Genomic DNA, 16839 nt, shown 5'->3' on the forward strand with positions numbered 1-16839 from the left:
TCGATGCGTAATTATTTCATTGCAATAATTATTTCAATACACGTTTCGATAAACTTTTTATTGTTTCCGAGATAATTGCGTCGCGTGAACGTATATTTTAGCTCTATTTACCTGCTCGTATCTCATTAATATTTCGATAATCGTTGGACGGTTTATAAAGCGAAAAAGTGGCAGATTTTGAAAGGGATTTTGCATATTTTATAACAAAATGCTTGCAACAGATTCTTAATTATTCAAATTGAACGAGCGCGGCGTATAATACTCCAGCGAGTAAGTTTTTAATTTGATCGAAAAATAACATCTATCATTATTAATCATCTGTAAATTAATTAATGCATGCGCTATTTCATGCACAAGGACTGTTTTTCCCGTAATTTCTCAAATTCCTTGACGTTAATGTTTTTACATTATGCTTTATATATATATTACATGGTTTTATATTATATCGTCCACACGTGAACAAGTAGAAATACGCCGCATTAATTTATAGCTTTAAAACATGATATCGCATATTTCAGCAAAATTTTTATGATGCGGTTGTTGTCGCATAAAGCGCCATAAAACACGGGATATACTGCAAAAGAATCATTTCGTATTTTAACATGTAGAAGTGCACGTGCATGTGTAACAGAGAAATGCAACATTTGCAACAGAAAAGGTATTTAATATTGGATGATTTTCCATTTTTATGTCCGGCACAACCATAATCTCGGAACGACGCATTGGAGAGTCCCTCTTTGCTTTCGTAACGATCTCTATTAGATTTTCCCGAGACGACTTCGTTTTTATACTCATTCCGATCGTCGTGCAATGCGTTATCGCGATGGCGCTCCGCTCCGTAGCCGCGCAAAATTACAGGAAAAAGAGATACGGGGCGAGACGCTCATTTCGTTAAAAGACTGCGTCCGCATCCTGAGCTCTTCTTGTTCTTAATGGGTCACTCGATCCGCCTAGTGGAACGGAGCTCCGAGTTATATAAGAACCGCTTTGCAAACCGACCTACAACAAAGTGCTGTTCTCGTCGGGATCGCGACGTGCATCCCGATTTCGTGTCATCCGCGATGCATCCCCGAGCTTTCCGCGCCTCGCTCGACCCCGTACTCGTGCTCGACACGTACCTGCAATGAGTGCTTTCCACGGAAGCTGCTATGCAGAAAGACCGTATTCGTGTCAGGATAATTAAAACTACCCGAATTATATTGCACATAGCGTGTCTATAATATAATTTGTAAAGCTACAACTAAATTTTTCATTTCTAATTATTTATCTCCAACCGAAGATCTAAATAGATATCAATAACAGGATAAAAATAATACGGATAAGTAATACTTACGAGAAAAAAATTAATTACTTAATAATTTATTAAGATAATTCATAGTTCTTAGGAAAAGTACAGTATAAGTACTTTGTTAAATGCAAAAAAATTTAAGAATAGAAGAACTTTTATTCATTTTGTAAATTCAAATAAATTCCATATAATAATGTTAATTGCGTGCTTCCTTCGACCGAGTATTCTTTTTACCAGTGATGTATAGATGAAGTGATGGTGCCGAAACTTTTCTCGGCACGTTAAGATCTCCAAACGCGGAATACAAAGCCGGTGCTCGCGCAAGTAATTAAAAAACTTGCCGCGCACGTCGAAACAAGAGAAAGTTTGGTCGGCCGAATCACCTAAATCATCAATGTTCCATGAAGGCGAACGTGAAGAATAAGCCTTCTAGAAAGGCGGCATTATCTTTTATTTCAACGGTATCCTGTATCCAGTGCTTAACTATTTTTTCGCTGATATCTCCTGCTATCTTTTTCACGGCGCATGAAAAACGACCTGAAGTCTTCACGAATCGCATAGAGATGAATGGGTTAAGCCATCTTTCGAAGGGTAACTCCGGAACTTTCGTTCAATAAAGATTACTAAAGTTTTATTATTAACATCGTGCAATTCGGGTATCACAAAGGCGCCGTTTTACGGCTGTTGCACCATTGCGCGCGTCTCTAAGGGAACAAAAGATGTTTTTCGCGCACTCATTACGAAGTTGGAGATGACTTTCCAGATTTATGAACCCGCTCTTGCTCCTGTTATATGACTCGCACGTCAGTGTATTCTTCGTGATTCTCCATTCGAATTCCACGTCTCGGATTATTATTAAGTACACAAATTGATTACGTTAGTGATATTCAATTTTTCTCTTTAGTTAGTATCAATCTTCTCAAAGCAATGTAAAAAGTAGTATATATAAACTTATTTAAAAAGTACGCGTTAACTTACACGAATTCAATACCAATTAAATTCGTGACGTTACAAATAACAATTCTACGACGTGCACGTTAGTCTTCACATTATTATGGTCGATCGGGAAAGACGCAAAGGATCACGATGAATAAAATCAGGCTAAGTGCTCCGATTACAAAGTCGATTTCTAGAGAGCTTCTCTCAAACTTCGGGAAAGGAGAGGCTAAGCTAAGAGAGGAAGAAGATTCAGGTCGCAGGATTGGCAGATCGATGGCGAGTCCACGAACACTGTGTTTGCTTTTCGATCTACCCTTTCTCCGCTAGTACCATCAGTCGAACAGGGAAGTTTCCCCCCCTCTCGTGCACGTAAGCGCGCAACGCGCTTCTCCGAAAGGTGCCGGAGTCACTAGAGATGAATAGTCCCGCGAATAGCTCTCGAGATTTTCCGAGGCGGTCAGGTGACAAGTGCCACGTATGGGTATCCGATTAATCCCACCGATATATCCGCGGCCGCGTTTTCTCCCCGGACGCGTTCGTTCGACCAACGACGCGGACAAAGCTCGGCAACTCGTCGAGGTGCCGGCCCCGCGATTTGTCAGACCCAGGATCGCCAAGATCGTTTCGCTCTCTCGGCTAGGCAAGGGAAAGAAACGACGTACGACGGGGCTCGCGATGTCGTCTGTAACGTCGTGGACGTCGTTTCGGGTTTCCCCAAGAGAAGGATCGTAGAAAGAAACGAGCGCGCTTTGTTACGAGCAACGTAATGTCTTGCAGATTTTCGTCGGCGTATACTACGCTTCCGTATGTTCCCGCCTTTTGTAGACGGTCTTTATTAGTATTGACACGTTGAATGGTTAAAGCAACTCTTTCTAGAATGTTTTTCTTACATCTACTGCGTTATTTGTTTTAAGATTTTATTAATAATAAAAATTTATAACGTTATTATTTCAAATATGTTATTTACATCCTTGCTACAATATCTTCATTTAATGGTAGAATTTAATTTAACGAAATACAAATATTTTGATTGATAGAAATAACAAATAAAATATCTCGGAATTTAAATTGTTTGTTATAGAGGTAGAAAAGAAAATTTATGTATGTTTAAAACATTGATTTCTTTTTTGCAACTAATTATGGTCTAATATTCTCTGCGAGAAGGAAACATGGCATACCACGAATATTCGAAAGTTACGTTGAATTGAGAATATAGTTTTCCATAATATAGCACGGTAATGATTTACCTTCCTACACAGACAGATTTCCTCGGTTTTTCGGCACGTATACCAAAGCACCCAAAATTAATTTGGTGGCTATAGCGCTTTTCCTCGCCACCGTTGTTACGCCGGGGAGCAGTTTGTAGTACCGAACAAAAAGAGGCGGAGACGGTTAGCCAGCGAGATTACCGGTAATCTTTATTTATAGGCGGCGTATTAGGGAATCGTTGGTGTGCTAATTTCTTTAATTACGGCTAGTGTAGATCGGACGAGTCAAACTTGTAACCCAGCGACTAAATACTAAAATCACATCAATTGTTCACATCAATTATTTATAGCGATTTGAATTTTTTGTCACTAAATAAAAAAAGATAGTATCTTTCCCTATCTTTGTTGTGGATAATAAAAGATTCTATATTAAATTAATATAATAAATTCTATAATAAATTATATAGTAATGTGTAATGTATAATTTATATGGTACACAAATGTTATATATACGAAGAATGTATTTGAATCGAAGTGTCGACAAGTTTGCATTACCACTTATATCATAGGACGAGTAAATCGGCATATGATTTTTTTTGATCGTAATAAAATTTTTTGTTATTAGCTTCGAGCGATATAGAAAATCGATACGCAATACATCCCGCATCCGAAGCCATTATTGCGAAGAGACAACGACGTGTTCGTACGTGTTAACATCAAATCACCAGCCTCATTCCCAGAAGTTCTATTTCCTGCTCGGAAACAATCACGTCGCACCGCCGTCGTAGTCGTTACCCCTTTCCTCCAATTCCCAACCACGTGTATCGATATCGCCGGTCCTCTTTTCCGTTTTCCATCGCGTAATAGGGGAGAATCACGTGTCACCGGTCCTTACACACGCTCCATCTGTGCGCAGCTTTCGAGCCCGCACCAGGAATGGTTCACGTCAAAACCAGGAACTTATCTACGTACATATTCCATTATACAATGGAAAAACAAGCAACGGGCTTCTGCATGTGACGTGGGAAAATAGGATTTATTAACTTCCGCGTAATCTTCTTCTCTGAAAGCGTATATCAATATGTATGAAATGCCGACCAAACGGTCGAACTATCGAGGAACAAGTAAAACTATCACATCGCGACAAAATATTTCCATAGCAGTTCATAAATATCGGGAACATCAGTTCATCGATAACTTAAAACATTTCGGACAGTGTTTTTATGATGTACGATATTTATCAGTTAAAAATATCGATATCTTGTTAAAATTAAGTATTATGAATCAGCAACTGTGTAAAAAATAAATCACGATGTTTTTACGTACTTCAATCAGAAAGTTATTAATGTTTTTAAAATAATAAATAATAATGTAATCGGTACTCTGATGATATTAATAATATAATTGGCACTTTTATACACGAGAACGCTTTTTGTCTTTAAACGCTCCATTTAATTTCGACGGGCGGATTTTTTTACCTAGTTAGATTTATCGCAGGGAAAATAATTCGTCGAGATTATATGCCATCATTATCATCGATCATCTCTGACAGCTTTCTGCTCTGACTTTATTTCGCCGCTCCAATACGACATTTCGATTCCGCGCGAGCACGCTGAATACTTCGACATGATATATATAGCTCCTCTTCCCCACTACATTTTTAAAAATTCCATCCGTGCTAAAATTGCGACCGAAGGGAGCACATGAATTAATTACGCGCTGGTCGATAGCAAGCCCCGTTGTCCCATAAATGAAATGCAACGAAGACCAAATTTAATGAAATCATGCTGTATGGCTCAATCGATTGCTTTAATATCGATTATATTTTGTTCTAGCTATATAGAACACTTACATTGAACTTTGGAAACGTAACCCCCTGATAAATTTGGATTTTCGCGGAAGATTTTATTGGATATCTTGCACTGCAACGTTATTTTTAATCTTCAGCTATAAATATTTTGTACCTAAAATCCAAATTAAAATAATATAACAAAATGTCGAGATCCAAATAAAAATAGATCTTTTAATAATGAATTTGAGCCAACATTTGCCCTTGCATTTCTCAATATTAGAAAATGCTACACTTATAACGAACGTTTACTGAAATATTACGATAATCATAAATAAATTAGACTAGAGAAGCGCTTATTTTATACATCGTCAGAATCATCGTTACGATTATAAACGTACCAATGGTTTTCACCGCGGATTAACAATACTGGTATCAAACAACACGATAGCGAATCGGCGTGATAGCGTTAGTTCGCGTGAAGGAAACCAGTGTAGAACGTGGGAGAGGCCGCGTGTTCGCATGATCATCCTAGCCAGTCAACGCGGACGATCGAGCTAATCGCGCGCTGCAAATGAGCTGTTTAGTTTTCCGGCCCGATTACGTGTCAGTCCTGGCGGTGATAACGTTTGTATAGATTTCCCCTTCGTACGTCTCTCCGTGCTGCGCCGTGAATGCGCGGAATGGTGTGGATTCCGGGGATTTCCTGCGCGTGTCGTCGCTAAATTCAGCCGTGAAATTGCGGCGCAACCTTTAGTCTCGTTACCGAGCTGTCAGAGACAAATCTTGCAATTTGGGTCAACCTGGTCGGGTTAGCCCTCCGTTTAAAGCCGATCTCGCAGCTGTTAGATATTTTATGGCGAATTATTTTCGCGGTATCGCGATCGCCGGCTCCCTTTAGAGCGGATAAATAGAGTGGATAAATTTCAACGCATCAGTCGTTTTATCTCGGATTTTCGAATTTAATCGCAAACAAGGATTGAGGTGACATGACGATTTGAAAATCTCATATCAGAGAATTTCATAATTTCCCTTTTAAATAAATTTATTTATCATGTGTGGTTTTTCCTAATTTATCTTTATTATGTTACATTAAAACGTATAAAAAAAGAAATTAGAATTTAATTATTAATTTAAATTTATTTTAAATTTATTTTAAAGGATTTTAAAGCTTTTCTAATTCATGTGTTATTTATCTTAAAAATACAACTTTTAAAGGAAGGAAAATTGTTTTTGCAGAATAAAGAACAATTTTAAAATTCAAGTATAATGCTTGATATATTCGATCTGTTATGCTTAGAGCGAGGAATATCGAGAAAAACGTACACGAAGAAACTGCATAATAAAAGTATACGTGTTCCAACACGAAGATACATGCTACTTTCGTATCGATCACATTCGGAGCCGAGTCTGGTACACGTAACTGCACTTTCCGCGCAAGGACCGTTTGCCATTTTGTCGGGTACTTCAATCAGATTTACAAATATCGACGTGACAACATCCCCCAAAGCTCTAATAAACACTTTCGTACCTGTGATATTGCCGCTGAAAATCCCAGGTTGATTTGTTCGTCTCTCTTCTCGCTCGTATTGGTCCGTCGACGATTCTCGAATTGCACGTGGCGTAATGAAAATCCGATTAACTCTCGCACAATTATTCCTCTCGATGCAATTATAAGCGATTCTCGTTTTACTCGTGATATGATGAGATATATTCTTTGAACCCGTGATATTTATATACTCATTTACTTCAGAAATTCCATATAATTTCGTACTGTAATTTTATACGAACTTTTGATACCACTGGCAACGACACGCTGATGAAATAAACCTTAGTTAATTGTTAATGTCATATGTAGAAATACGCGTATAATGGAAACAAGGATATTACGTTTCCAAGATAAATTAGTCTTGAGAAACAAAACATACATTAAGTACATAAACAGAATAACATAACAATATACATATAATGTGAATTTATATCAAATTATAACAATGGAAAATCAAGATGACGACAAATATAATATAATTCCACAATCGAGAGAACTTTTTTAAAATCACGAAATGCAAAAATAGCAAGATGAAAAAAAGTTTGCAGACTTAAAAATTTTTCTCACAAAGGCTGCTGCACTTGAACGTTAAAGTTGCTCTCGACTTCCGAGATTGAGCCATGCTCGATCACCCGGAGAAATTCCTCGCAGCCCTGCCCTGAAATCAGCGGAGCTTGATTTATGCGTCTTCCCACGTGTCTCACAAATTTCCCGGCAACCTTCGAATTTCCTGCTGTGGCCATGTAATTCAGTGTAACCGAGTTGGTCTCGTGTACGCCCGAACATACGTCGGCGGGTCGTTTCGCGATAACCAGCGTCATCGCGGTTAAAATCGAATTGGCAGCTTCGCATTCGCCATGCTTTACGGAGGGAGGTGGCCGATCTCAAACGTGCGCTGAAAATTTATGATTTCAACGAAAATACATTTCGCCGACGTTTTCCGAGCCGGGTCAGTTCCGGATTAAAACTTTCCCGTGATCATACGAAGCGCCGAGCGTTAACTCAGATTGAAACTAATTGTAGAATTAAAAGAAAGTTTCTGGAAGTTGATCCTATAGTTATGTAACTAGGGTCGATTATGCAGAATGTTCCAGGTTAGAGAGAATAATCAGTATTCTTTTCCGTTGCGAACGAATATCTTAAATCTATATTTTCTTTTTTCCATCTCCAAGTCACAAACATTGAATGTTCTCGTTTATCCTCGTTAAAAAATTTGTAATTAACTTTCTTTTTATGATAATTTAATAATTAGAATGCCTGAATTTATAATAATTCTCAAATCTTGACGTTAAATATCTCAATAATTATATTTCAAGTTAAATTTCTGCTAAATAAAATTTTTTCTTGTTTAACAAAATACATATGAATTTGAAACATACTAGACACACTATTTAATAAAAGAAGAAAACTGTAAATTGAAAAATGATAAAACAAAATGAGAATAATCGATATTACTAACAAGCAATATGATAAGAAATTATTTTGAACTTATATATATATAAAATAGGTAGAATATTAGGCGCCTAAAATCCCGCCTGCCAAAACTACCTATCATTGAATATATTTTTCCCCATTGAATATATTTTCAGTTCACAGTGAATTGGAAAATTAAAATATATCATAAATATTGTTTTTTATATATAAATTCCTCGAAAAGCATACTGCTAATAAATATAAAATATATAACAGAATAATTACGGAATTATAGCGACTGTGACAGATAAAATGTCTGAAACGTTTGCAATCGCGCATCCATCAAATCATCGATTCGCCGAGATTTCAGCAAGCCGTCGTAGGTAACTGTAGCCGCGATCCTTTCAACCCGCCATATGTCACGTACATCGAACGCCTCGCTTCGGCGCTTTCGAAGCGTAATCCCCGGAGTATATAGCTCGCCCGAGCGAGTCAATTTTTGCGACAAAAGTCCAGTCGAACAACACACAACCTTGCCCAGTGGAATGTAACCCTTACAGTGGCCCAAATTACTCTTTTCGGGAACAAAAACTGAATATTTTCGCTATTCGCGGCACGTTGCACATTCGACTGAAAAAAAAACCCTGGATATTGTTGATCAAACTCTATAGGACTGGTTGTAATTTGGATGCATCATTTATCATGTGGTTACAGTGTATAATAATAGCGTTACGTAATATCTGAAATATATTATAATATATATATATATATATATATATATATATATATATATATTTTATTATCCCAACCAATATTGCCTCTAAATAGCATACTCTTCCAATAAATGGTATCAGCATATACCTAATTATATATTAAATACATAACTACATTTTATAGCTATATATGTAAAGTATCATGGTTAACCGGTGTATGACTTTATTGGCAATTAACGCCGTAGATAAAACGAGAAGCTCAAGTTACAAAGATATAAAAAAAAAAAAAGAAATACGAGTACAATTTAAAGCTTTCTACTTTGTCCCATGAATCACTGTACATGAAAATGTATCATCATTTACTCTTCCAATGACAGCCGCTACACATCGTCGCGTGTAGCAAGCTACAGAATTGCTATACGTGTGCTCCTTCCTCACCTAATCCTCTTTGAACGGCACTATACGAAACGGGACAAAAACCCTCGCTTCTTTGTTCCGGCACGTTGTTCTCACGAGCGAGAGTTACAACGTTGTAACCGCAGGACACGCCAGGTGCACCTACATGCGCGCGGCAGTACGCGGCAGTCCGCTTTACGGGTCGTAGGTCATAACTTTGCGAGCGAGGCATCGCGCACTACACAACCTCGCGGCGCCCATATCTGTGCGTCGGCGATTTTTGGCCCCGATGTTTTATCGACAAGCCCGTCCGTTATTTATTATTCCCCCGTTATTGATCAGCGCGAATCACCGTGGCACCCTTGTAAAACTCGGTCGCGGAATATGGAAACGCTCGTCGCGACGATGACAAATTATTTTGGTACAAAACGGTCGTGCTTTACCTTCAACTGCGTCGGGTTAATCAAGGTACACAACGAGTGACACGATTGAAAAGTTTGTAACTTTTTCAGCGCTAGCAAGAATTCCCCTGTCACTATATTCATCATTTACGAGTAACGACGGAATCTTCCGAAATATATTCGCGATGGTTCGAACGAAATGAGCGAAGTTTTATGTTTTAGAAGTCCAGTGTAGTGTATTAAATATACGTTCACCCGATGCAGTTGAAAATCAAATCTCTGTGAGATAACGTGATATTTTGACTATTGTCGCATTTCATCATTTAATATCCTCAATATCAATATCAATATCCTTCACAATAATACGTGCAATTTAACTTCCAATAATGACCTAGTGTCTTGTGACGCTCGCGAGCGGCGGCTGAGCGGAATGGGAAATGAGAACTTTTCCTGTTATGGAAAAGTTCTCATTCCCCATCGGTCTACTTCCGGAAGTGTTTCCTAGTAGTAGTAATCTTTCGCATCCGATTACAATTGAATCGTACACGTGCGTATCGGTATTTCATTCGCAAATTGTTCCGCGGATCTCGAGGTATGATGCTTTTGTCATCACACTGCGAAAGCGCAAACGACGGTCAATCGGTTTTCGATGAAATACAATTCGTTAACTTGATACGAATTACGCTGGCACACCTAAAGAGAAATCACGCTGACGCTTGCATGCGCATCTTCGCGAGCGCTGAACCGTTACTCGTATTGATTGCACACGCCTATGTTCTATCTGTTATTAAATGGATCGGGATGGTACGTTGGAGCAAATTGATTCATTTGTCGTTGATAACGTAGCAGGAAAGGAAAAAAAAAAAAAAAAAAAAAAAAAAACAGTAATGTGTCACAACTGATATTGACGTTTCTGATTTTTTTTCTAGGAGAAGTACATAAACACATATATAAAAATATACTATCTAAATTTAAATAATATTTGTGATTGAATATTAAAAATTGATTAAAATTTACTGTTTCCTAAAGAAATTATTTGAATAATATTTTATATTAATTGATACAAACTTTGTGAAATTTAAAAGAGAAAATTTAAAATAGTAATTGTAAATGATATAAATAAAAAATATTGTGTTATTATTTCTTTTCTTTATCATCAATCTATAATAAAAATTATTTACTTTTTTCATTATAGTTTTCAAACAATATGTATATTGAGTCGAAGTTTTTAAATAGACTTCATATTTCAGAATATCAGAAAAGAGGATTTAAATTGTTACGGATAAGAAACTTATAATCTAAATCACGCAAGACGAAAATTCCTTCCAAATTGTTCTACCTATTTAACTGAGAAGAACCTTTTCTCCGCCACAAGTACTTGAAAAGTTCAAATGTTCTCTGAAACCACTTATGTAAAGAGTACTAATATCCAAAGAGGTCAAGAGCTTTAGCATTCATACTTCGGTCAACACAGTATGTGTATTACTCCTTTATAAATAAATTACAGTTATCAGTTATCCATTATCTGTTATTCGCATAACAGATAATGCGAAAGGAACTTGTAAGTATATATCATTTAATATCATTCTTATATTTTCTTATTTTTGCGTTTCTTATTTTGTATGCTTTCTAATTTATAACTTTTATAACTTTTCTTAAAAGAAAGTCCTAATTAGTCCTTATTTGTCCTAAGAATGCATTTTAATATAAAATTGTTTTTCTATATTTTAAGATAAAATGTACAAAAATAATAGATTATTTTCTTATTTATAAAATGACGAATTAATTTATGTTATAATAAAAATCCAGTTTATATGTTTTCTTTATTAGAGTTCTTTATAAAAGACGGTCCTTTTTCGTCTTTAATAATAAATTACAACTATAAGTTATAAAATTTTATTCTAAGCAATATTTAAAGCTGGTATTCTTAAGGAATGATATAAGAATTCGTGGTAGGAAAATTGATTTGTTTCAACGACGAACTTTACGCGCAGAATTCAAATCTTATTCAAATGTTCAGTTGCTACAGCTAATTGCTAAAGTTCACGTAATACCATAAGAAGAATTGAAATATTATGCAATTTCTGAATATATTTTTTGGATTTTACATGCAACAATTTATGCAATCAAAAATACATAAAAAGATATAAAAAACTTTTAATATTCCGAGAAATACTTTGAAATCTTGTGTTTGCATTATATTATATTTATGTTGAAATGACAATGCTTCATTTTTTATTAAATATTTCATCCATAAGTTTTATACAAGCTGATAAAAATAAATACTAACGAAAAATAAATGTATTTACTTTTATGTAGATTATGATATGAATATAAAATTGTTTATTCCAATATAATAAAAACTTTTTCCAACATCAAAAAAATCCTTTCTTACAAAATTTATTAAAAAATATTAATAAAATATTAAGAGATGTTCTATTATCTTAATTATGTAGTAAATAATACAATTATAAAAGCAAGAGTAAAGATAACTTCTTAAACGAATACCTTCGCGGAACTTTCAGCTTCGCCATTATGGCCGCTGTGAATACCGTCAGTAATTAGCGAGCAATCTAACGCTAATATCGGCGAAATGACCGTCGTCGGTGTGCGCAAACACGACGTAATGTTCCGTTCGCAAAACATACTCTCTCTGAACCGATCCATGTGCAAAACAATCTAATGGATAAAGAGATCATAGATCATGCATGCTCGCCTATGCCGATCCTCCTCTATCCGCATGCTGCAAATTAATCTCCGATCTGTGTCTTAGCTGCAGATCAGATACAAACACTTGCGGGCTTATCTAGTTCTGCTGTTACAATCGATAACTAAGTAGACGCTGGCGGCATCCGTCGAAACCTACCATTTGCCTTGATAACGTCAACACTAACGCTGCTTACAATGCATACTCGACTCATTGTCTGATATGTATCTGTGTTGTAGTAGTTCTGACAATAAAACGAACTCTTCATAAAGTCGGTCCAATAACAACAAAGACAAGTTTCATACGACATGGAAGTTATGAGAACAGTACAATTTTGCGCACAAAAAGAATATTTTTAGATGTAGCTTCTAAATATTAATGCTATTATAAAATTTAGCAGCATTAATATTTAGTTATAAATACTGTTTGACTTATATTTTTCTCAATAATACGAAATTATGCAAGATGTAGATGCTGTGAAAGAAATGTATTTTTTGCATATAATATAATATCATTTATACGTATAATAATTTATTTAACATTGTCAGATGATTCGCGGTTGATTAAATATATTATGGATCAAAAAAAGTACGAAATAACACACGCGCGCCCACGCAGTATATAAAAAAGAAGCACTATAATATTGTCATAATCTCTAAACTTATTTATGTTTAGATAAAATTTTTAATCATCTAGTACTTTCTTTAATCATCTAGTACTTTCTTTTTAATTTACAAAAATAAAATATTATGTATGTTCCATGTGAGACAGAGAAAGAATGAGAGAGAGAGAGAGAGAGAGAGAGAGAGAGAGAGAGAGAGAAAGTGAAAATTATTGGACATGTTTATCATTAAATTATAGAGTGAAAATATATAATTTTAATTTTCTAAACTAATTTACTTGCATCCTATTTGCCGCAAATGATTTTCTCGATCCAAAAACAGAAATAATTTTTGTCAGTCACTTCAAAAGGTCGGATTGGCTTGAAAGTTTGAAAAGATGAATACACGAGAAAAAGCGAATTACGCGATTATTTCCGCTTTATCGCAATTCTGAGTCGGCAAAATGCTTTAAGCTTTACACAGCTTAAAATCGCTTAATGAGTTTTGCAATTCAGTTGTGGACATGCTAATTTCTGATGTTGACATTTTTGTGTTATATGTCACGCAGGTACATTCATTCGCGATCAGAGAGTTTTGAGCGGCAGTCTTGTTCAGGGAAGTCGCAACGTCAGCAGCGGACCGGCTTTCGAAACGAATGTGCCACGGAATGTCACTACCGCAGTCGGTCAAACCGCCTTTCTTCACTGTAGAGTTCATCAGCTGGGCGACAAGGGGGTGAGTGACAGTATAATTTCAGAGTTCTGCGACTCTCCCTTCCTTGAGACAACTCGTTAATTGCGCCAATAGACTTGCGTTCGATGGTATTATAAGGAAAATTTTTCCCGTACACATTATTTTCGTATATATTTTAAATATAATAGAATCCAAAATGTTCGGAAAATATCAAATCTGTTTATCAAAGTTCATTCATAAATCTTTGAAATAGATTAATATATCCATTTCATTTTCAAATGCTCACGCGTGTAGCTTAACTTATGATTTGTGATAAATATACAGATTATTACAAAATTATTAAATAAATTGTGATATGGAAGGAAACAAACGACATTATTATTATGCATCCTGTGTCGAAGCAGTAAATGTCAAATCCAATAAATTTTAGTACAGAGATTAAAATCTCATTAATTCTTATATAAAAAAAAAAAAAACATTATTATTTTAAGCGTTAAACTCATGTAGCTATTAATTGTACTGTAGCGGAATGTATTGTAGCGGAAAAAATGTTTAGAGATATACAAAATTTACAAAATTAAAGAACTTATTTGACTGCAGAGATGCATAACTTTCTAATCATGGTTCTTAAATGAAATATAGATATTAGGGACAAAAAAAGAACTTTGCAATATTCTCACCGCGTCAAAGGTAGAACGGAGGTTGCTGTTGCGGTTACGGTTGCTTCATCGTTTTTCAAAATCCTCGATCCCAGGCATACCTCCACGTCAAGACTATATAGATTCGAGTAGAGCTACTGGGTTAACATTACCGCAAGGCTGGCCTGCGGTTTCTGGTTAGGTCATTGATAGAATATGCATGACGCCTGTTTGAAGAATTAAATCTGCTCAAAGGCGGGCAAGAGATATTATTTTTCCGGATTTTTGACTGAGAGACTACCGATCTGATTGATGGTTAATTAAAATTGAAAAATTTGTCGTGTGTTTTTATCGAGTATTAGCTTCGTGTTTCCGTTCGTAATGTATCGATCGAGTATTATACGTCAATTATTCGAGCGTTATATAGCAACTATTAAATTTGCAAACTTTTCGTATAAGAAGTATAACAATCGCTCACAAATAAGAAACTCTAATAGAGTACATTATGTATCGAATATCGATCGTAGAAATTTTAGCATGATTTTCGTATATGCACTATTAAAGCTTAATATTTAATCAAGTCGCTCAATCTTCTAGTTACTAAGAGCAGGAGTTGCTATGGCATGCGAAGATTTGATATTTCGCGAAGTTTCAGCCAATGCTTGCTAGATCGCCGAGTATATATATATATATATATACATATATATATATATATATATATATACACACACATACATACATACATACATACATACATATATATATATATATATATGTGTATGTATGTATGTATGTATGTGTATACGTATACATATATATGTATATATGTATATATATATGTATATATATATATTATATATATATATATATGCACGGGGAATATCGACATTACCTGCATAATAAGACTCGATATTGCATAATTCGATAAGTATCAATGACGCCATGCGCGTGAAATTTCTCGAGCTTTAAAGGAATATTGTATGTACTTACTGCATTAAATATCACGAATTTAAAATTTCATAATCAATTCATAAAATGTTCTAAAAAGTACTGATCAAGTGATTATAATTCATCATAGTATATATAATTCATCAAAAGCAATTGAGTAATTATTGACTTGGTATTATGCTTCCATAGAGCTTCGCTTTGATTCGAGAATATTCTTTCTTTTACGGCTGAATTGTTGCGAAATGTCTTATTGTACTAATTGTGGGAAGAGACAGCTGTTCTGACTACTCGTTAACGATGCAATTATTTACCACCAGGTCAATAACGTGAGTTCCAGTTATTTCCGAGAGAAGGGGCAGAAACGAAGATATTTGATCACGCATCGCCGATAACTTGTAAACGTCATGACCGTATTTTCATTCCGATAATTACTAGCTAACTGTTACGAAACTGCGATCAGCTTCGCGCAAGTCACGCATAGAATTGCATCGAGGTTGTTAAATATATATTTTCCATGTTGCTATTTGATATTAAAAAAATGATATGAAAGAATAATTAGAAATTTTTCTCAAATTAATAATATCTCGAGCGAAGTGCTCTTTTCTAAACAAAAATACTAGAAACATCACGAAAGATATAGGGGAATAACATTATTATATTTTGCTGCACCGGTACACCGAGAGGTATTATGCGTCGAAATCGTAATTGCTGCTTTTTCGAGGTAGATTGCTATTCTGCAAACGCAAAGCATCAGGCAAATAACTTACTACTTGCACGGGCTTTACATTTTACGATCTAGACACACCGCTCTTATTAGGAACAATTGTATACTGGATACAGATCTAAAAGAGACCAAGACTATGAAAATTCTGATCTTTGACGGTGTTGACTCGTGCCGATTTCAAAAGGAAGAAATAAGAAAGAGTTTTATTCTTATTTAACGCGGGAAAAGATTCAAATAATCTTCACGTAATGGCGGTAGGAATACAAGAAAATTACAATTTGTTTCTTGCGATTAAATTTCTTATCGTATCGTGAAGTACACAAACGCATTTCCGAATAATTGATTTAACATTGTAATTGAATATGGACTGCTATGAAATTTGTAATCATTATTTTTTTATGGTATAACTATTGATTGTTAAAAATAAAATAAAAATAAGAAGATTATTCTTCCCTTATAATAAAATTTTATTATATATAATAATAACGTACATGATATGCATTGTGTCATAAAATATTGTAACAAATATTTTTATTTTGTAATCCATCTTTTTATAATCCAAAATAAATTTTATGAATATAATTTTATGAATTCATACAATTTTCCCCAAAACCTTTCCGTAAAAGAAGAGTAAACAAAATGTAAAGATATAACGGGATGGTCTACATTAAGTTTAAGAAAGTCAACAGTTTGACTTGCTGAAAGTTGGCAACATATATGGAGTTATCGCGAGGCAAATGTTCACAGTTGACAGAGCTAACTGAGACATTCGCGGCGATCTTTTTCCCAACGTGGCAAAACTGTTTACAACATATCCGAGATGTAAACTCA

General features: G+C 35.2%; 1 protein-coding gene across 1 annotated transcript in view; it reads left to right on the forward strand.

Moving 5' to 3' along the window:
• The window catches only part of dpr1 (defective proboscis extension response 1), a 303032-nt gene that overhangs the window by 50212 nt on the left and 235981 nt on the right, over positions 1-16839 (forward strand). Inside the window, exon 2 of the mRNA XM_011644328.2 lies at positions 13574-13740. Coding sequence (XP_011642630.2) covers positions 13574-13740 — 167 coding nt within the window. The remainder of the gene's footprint in view (positions 1-13573; positions 13741-16839) is intronic.

Source organism: Pogonomyrmex barbatus, unplaced genomic scaffold, assembly GCF_055798465.1.
Source record: "Pogonomyrmex barbatus isolate J1 unplaced genomic scaffold, ASM5579846v1 scaffold3, whole genome shotgun sequence".
In the NCBI taxonomy this organism is placed as follows: domain Eukaryota; kingdom Metazoa; phylum Arthropoda; class Insecta; order Hymenoptera; family Formicidae; genus Pogonomyrmex; species Pogonomyrmex barbatus.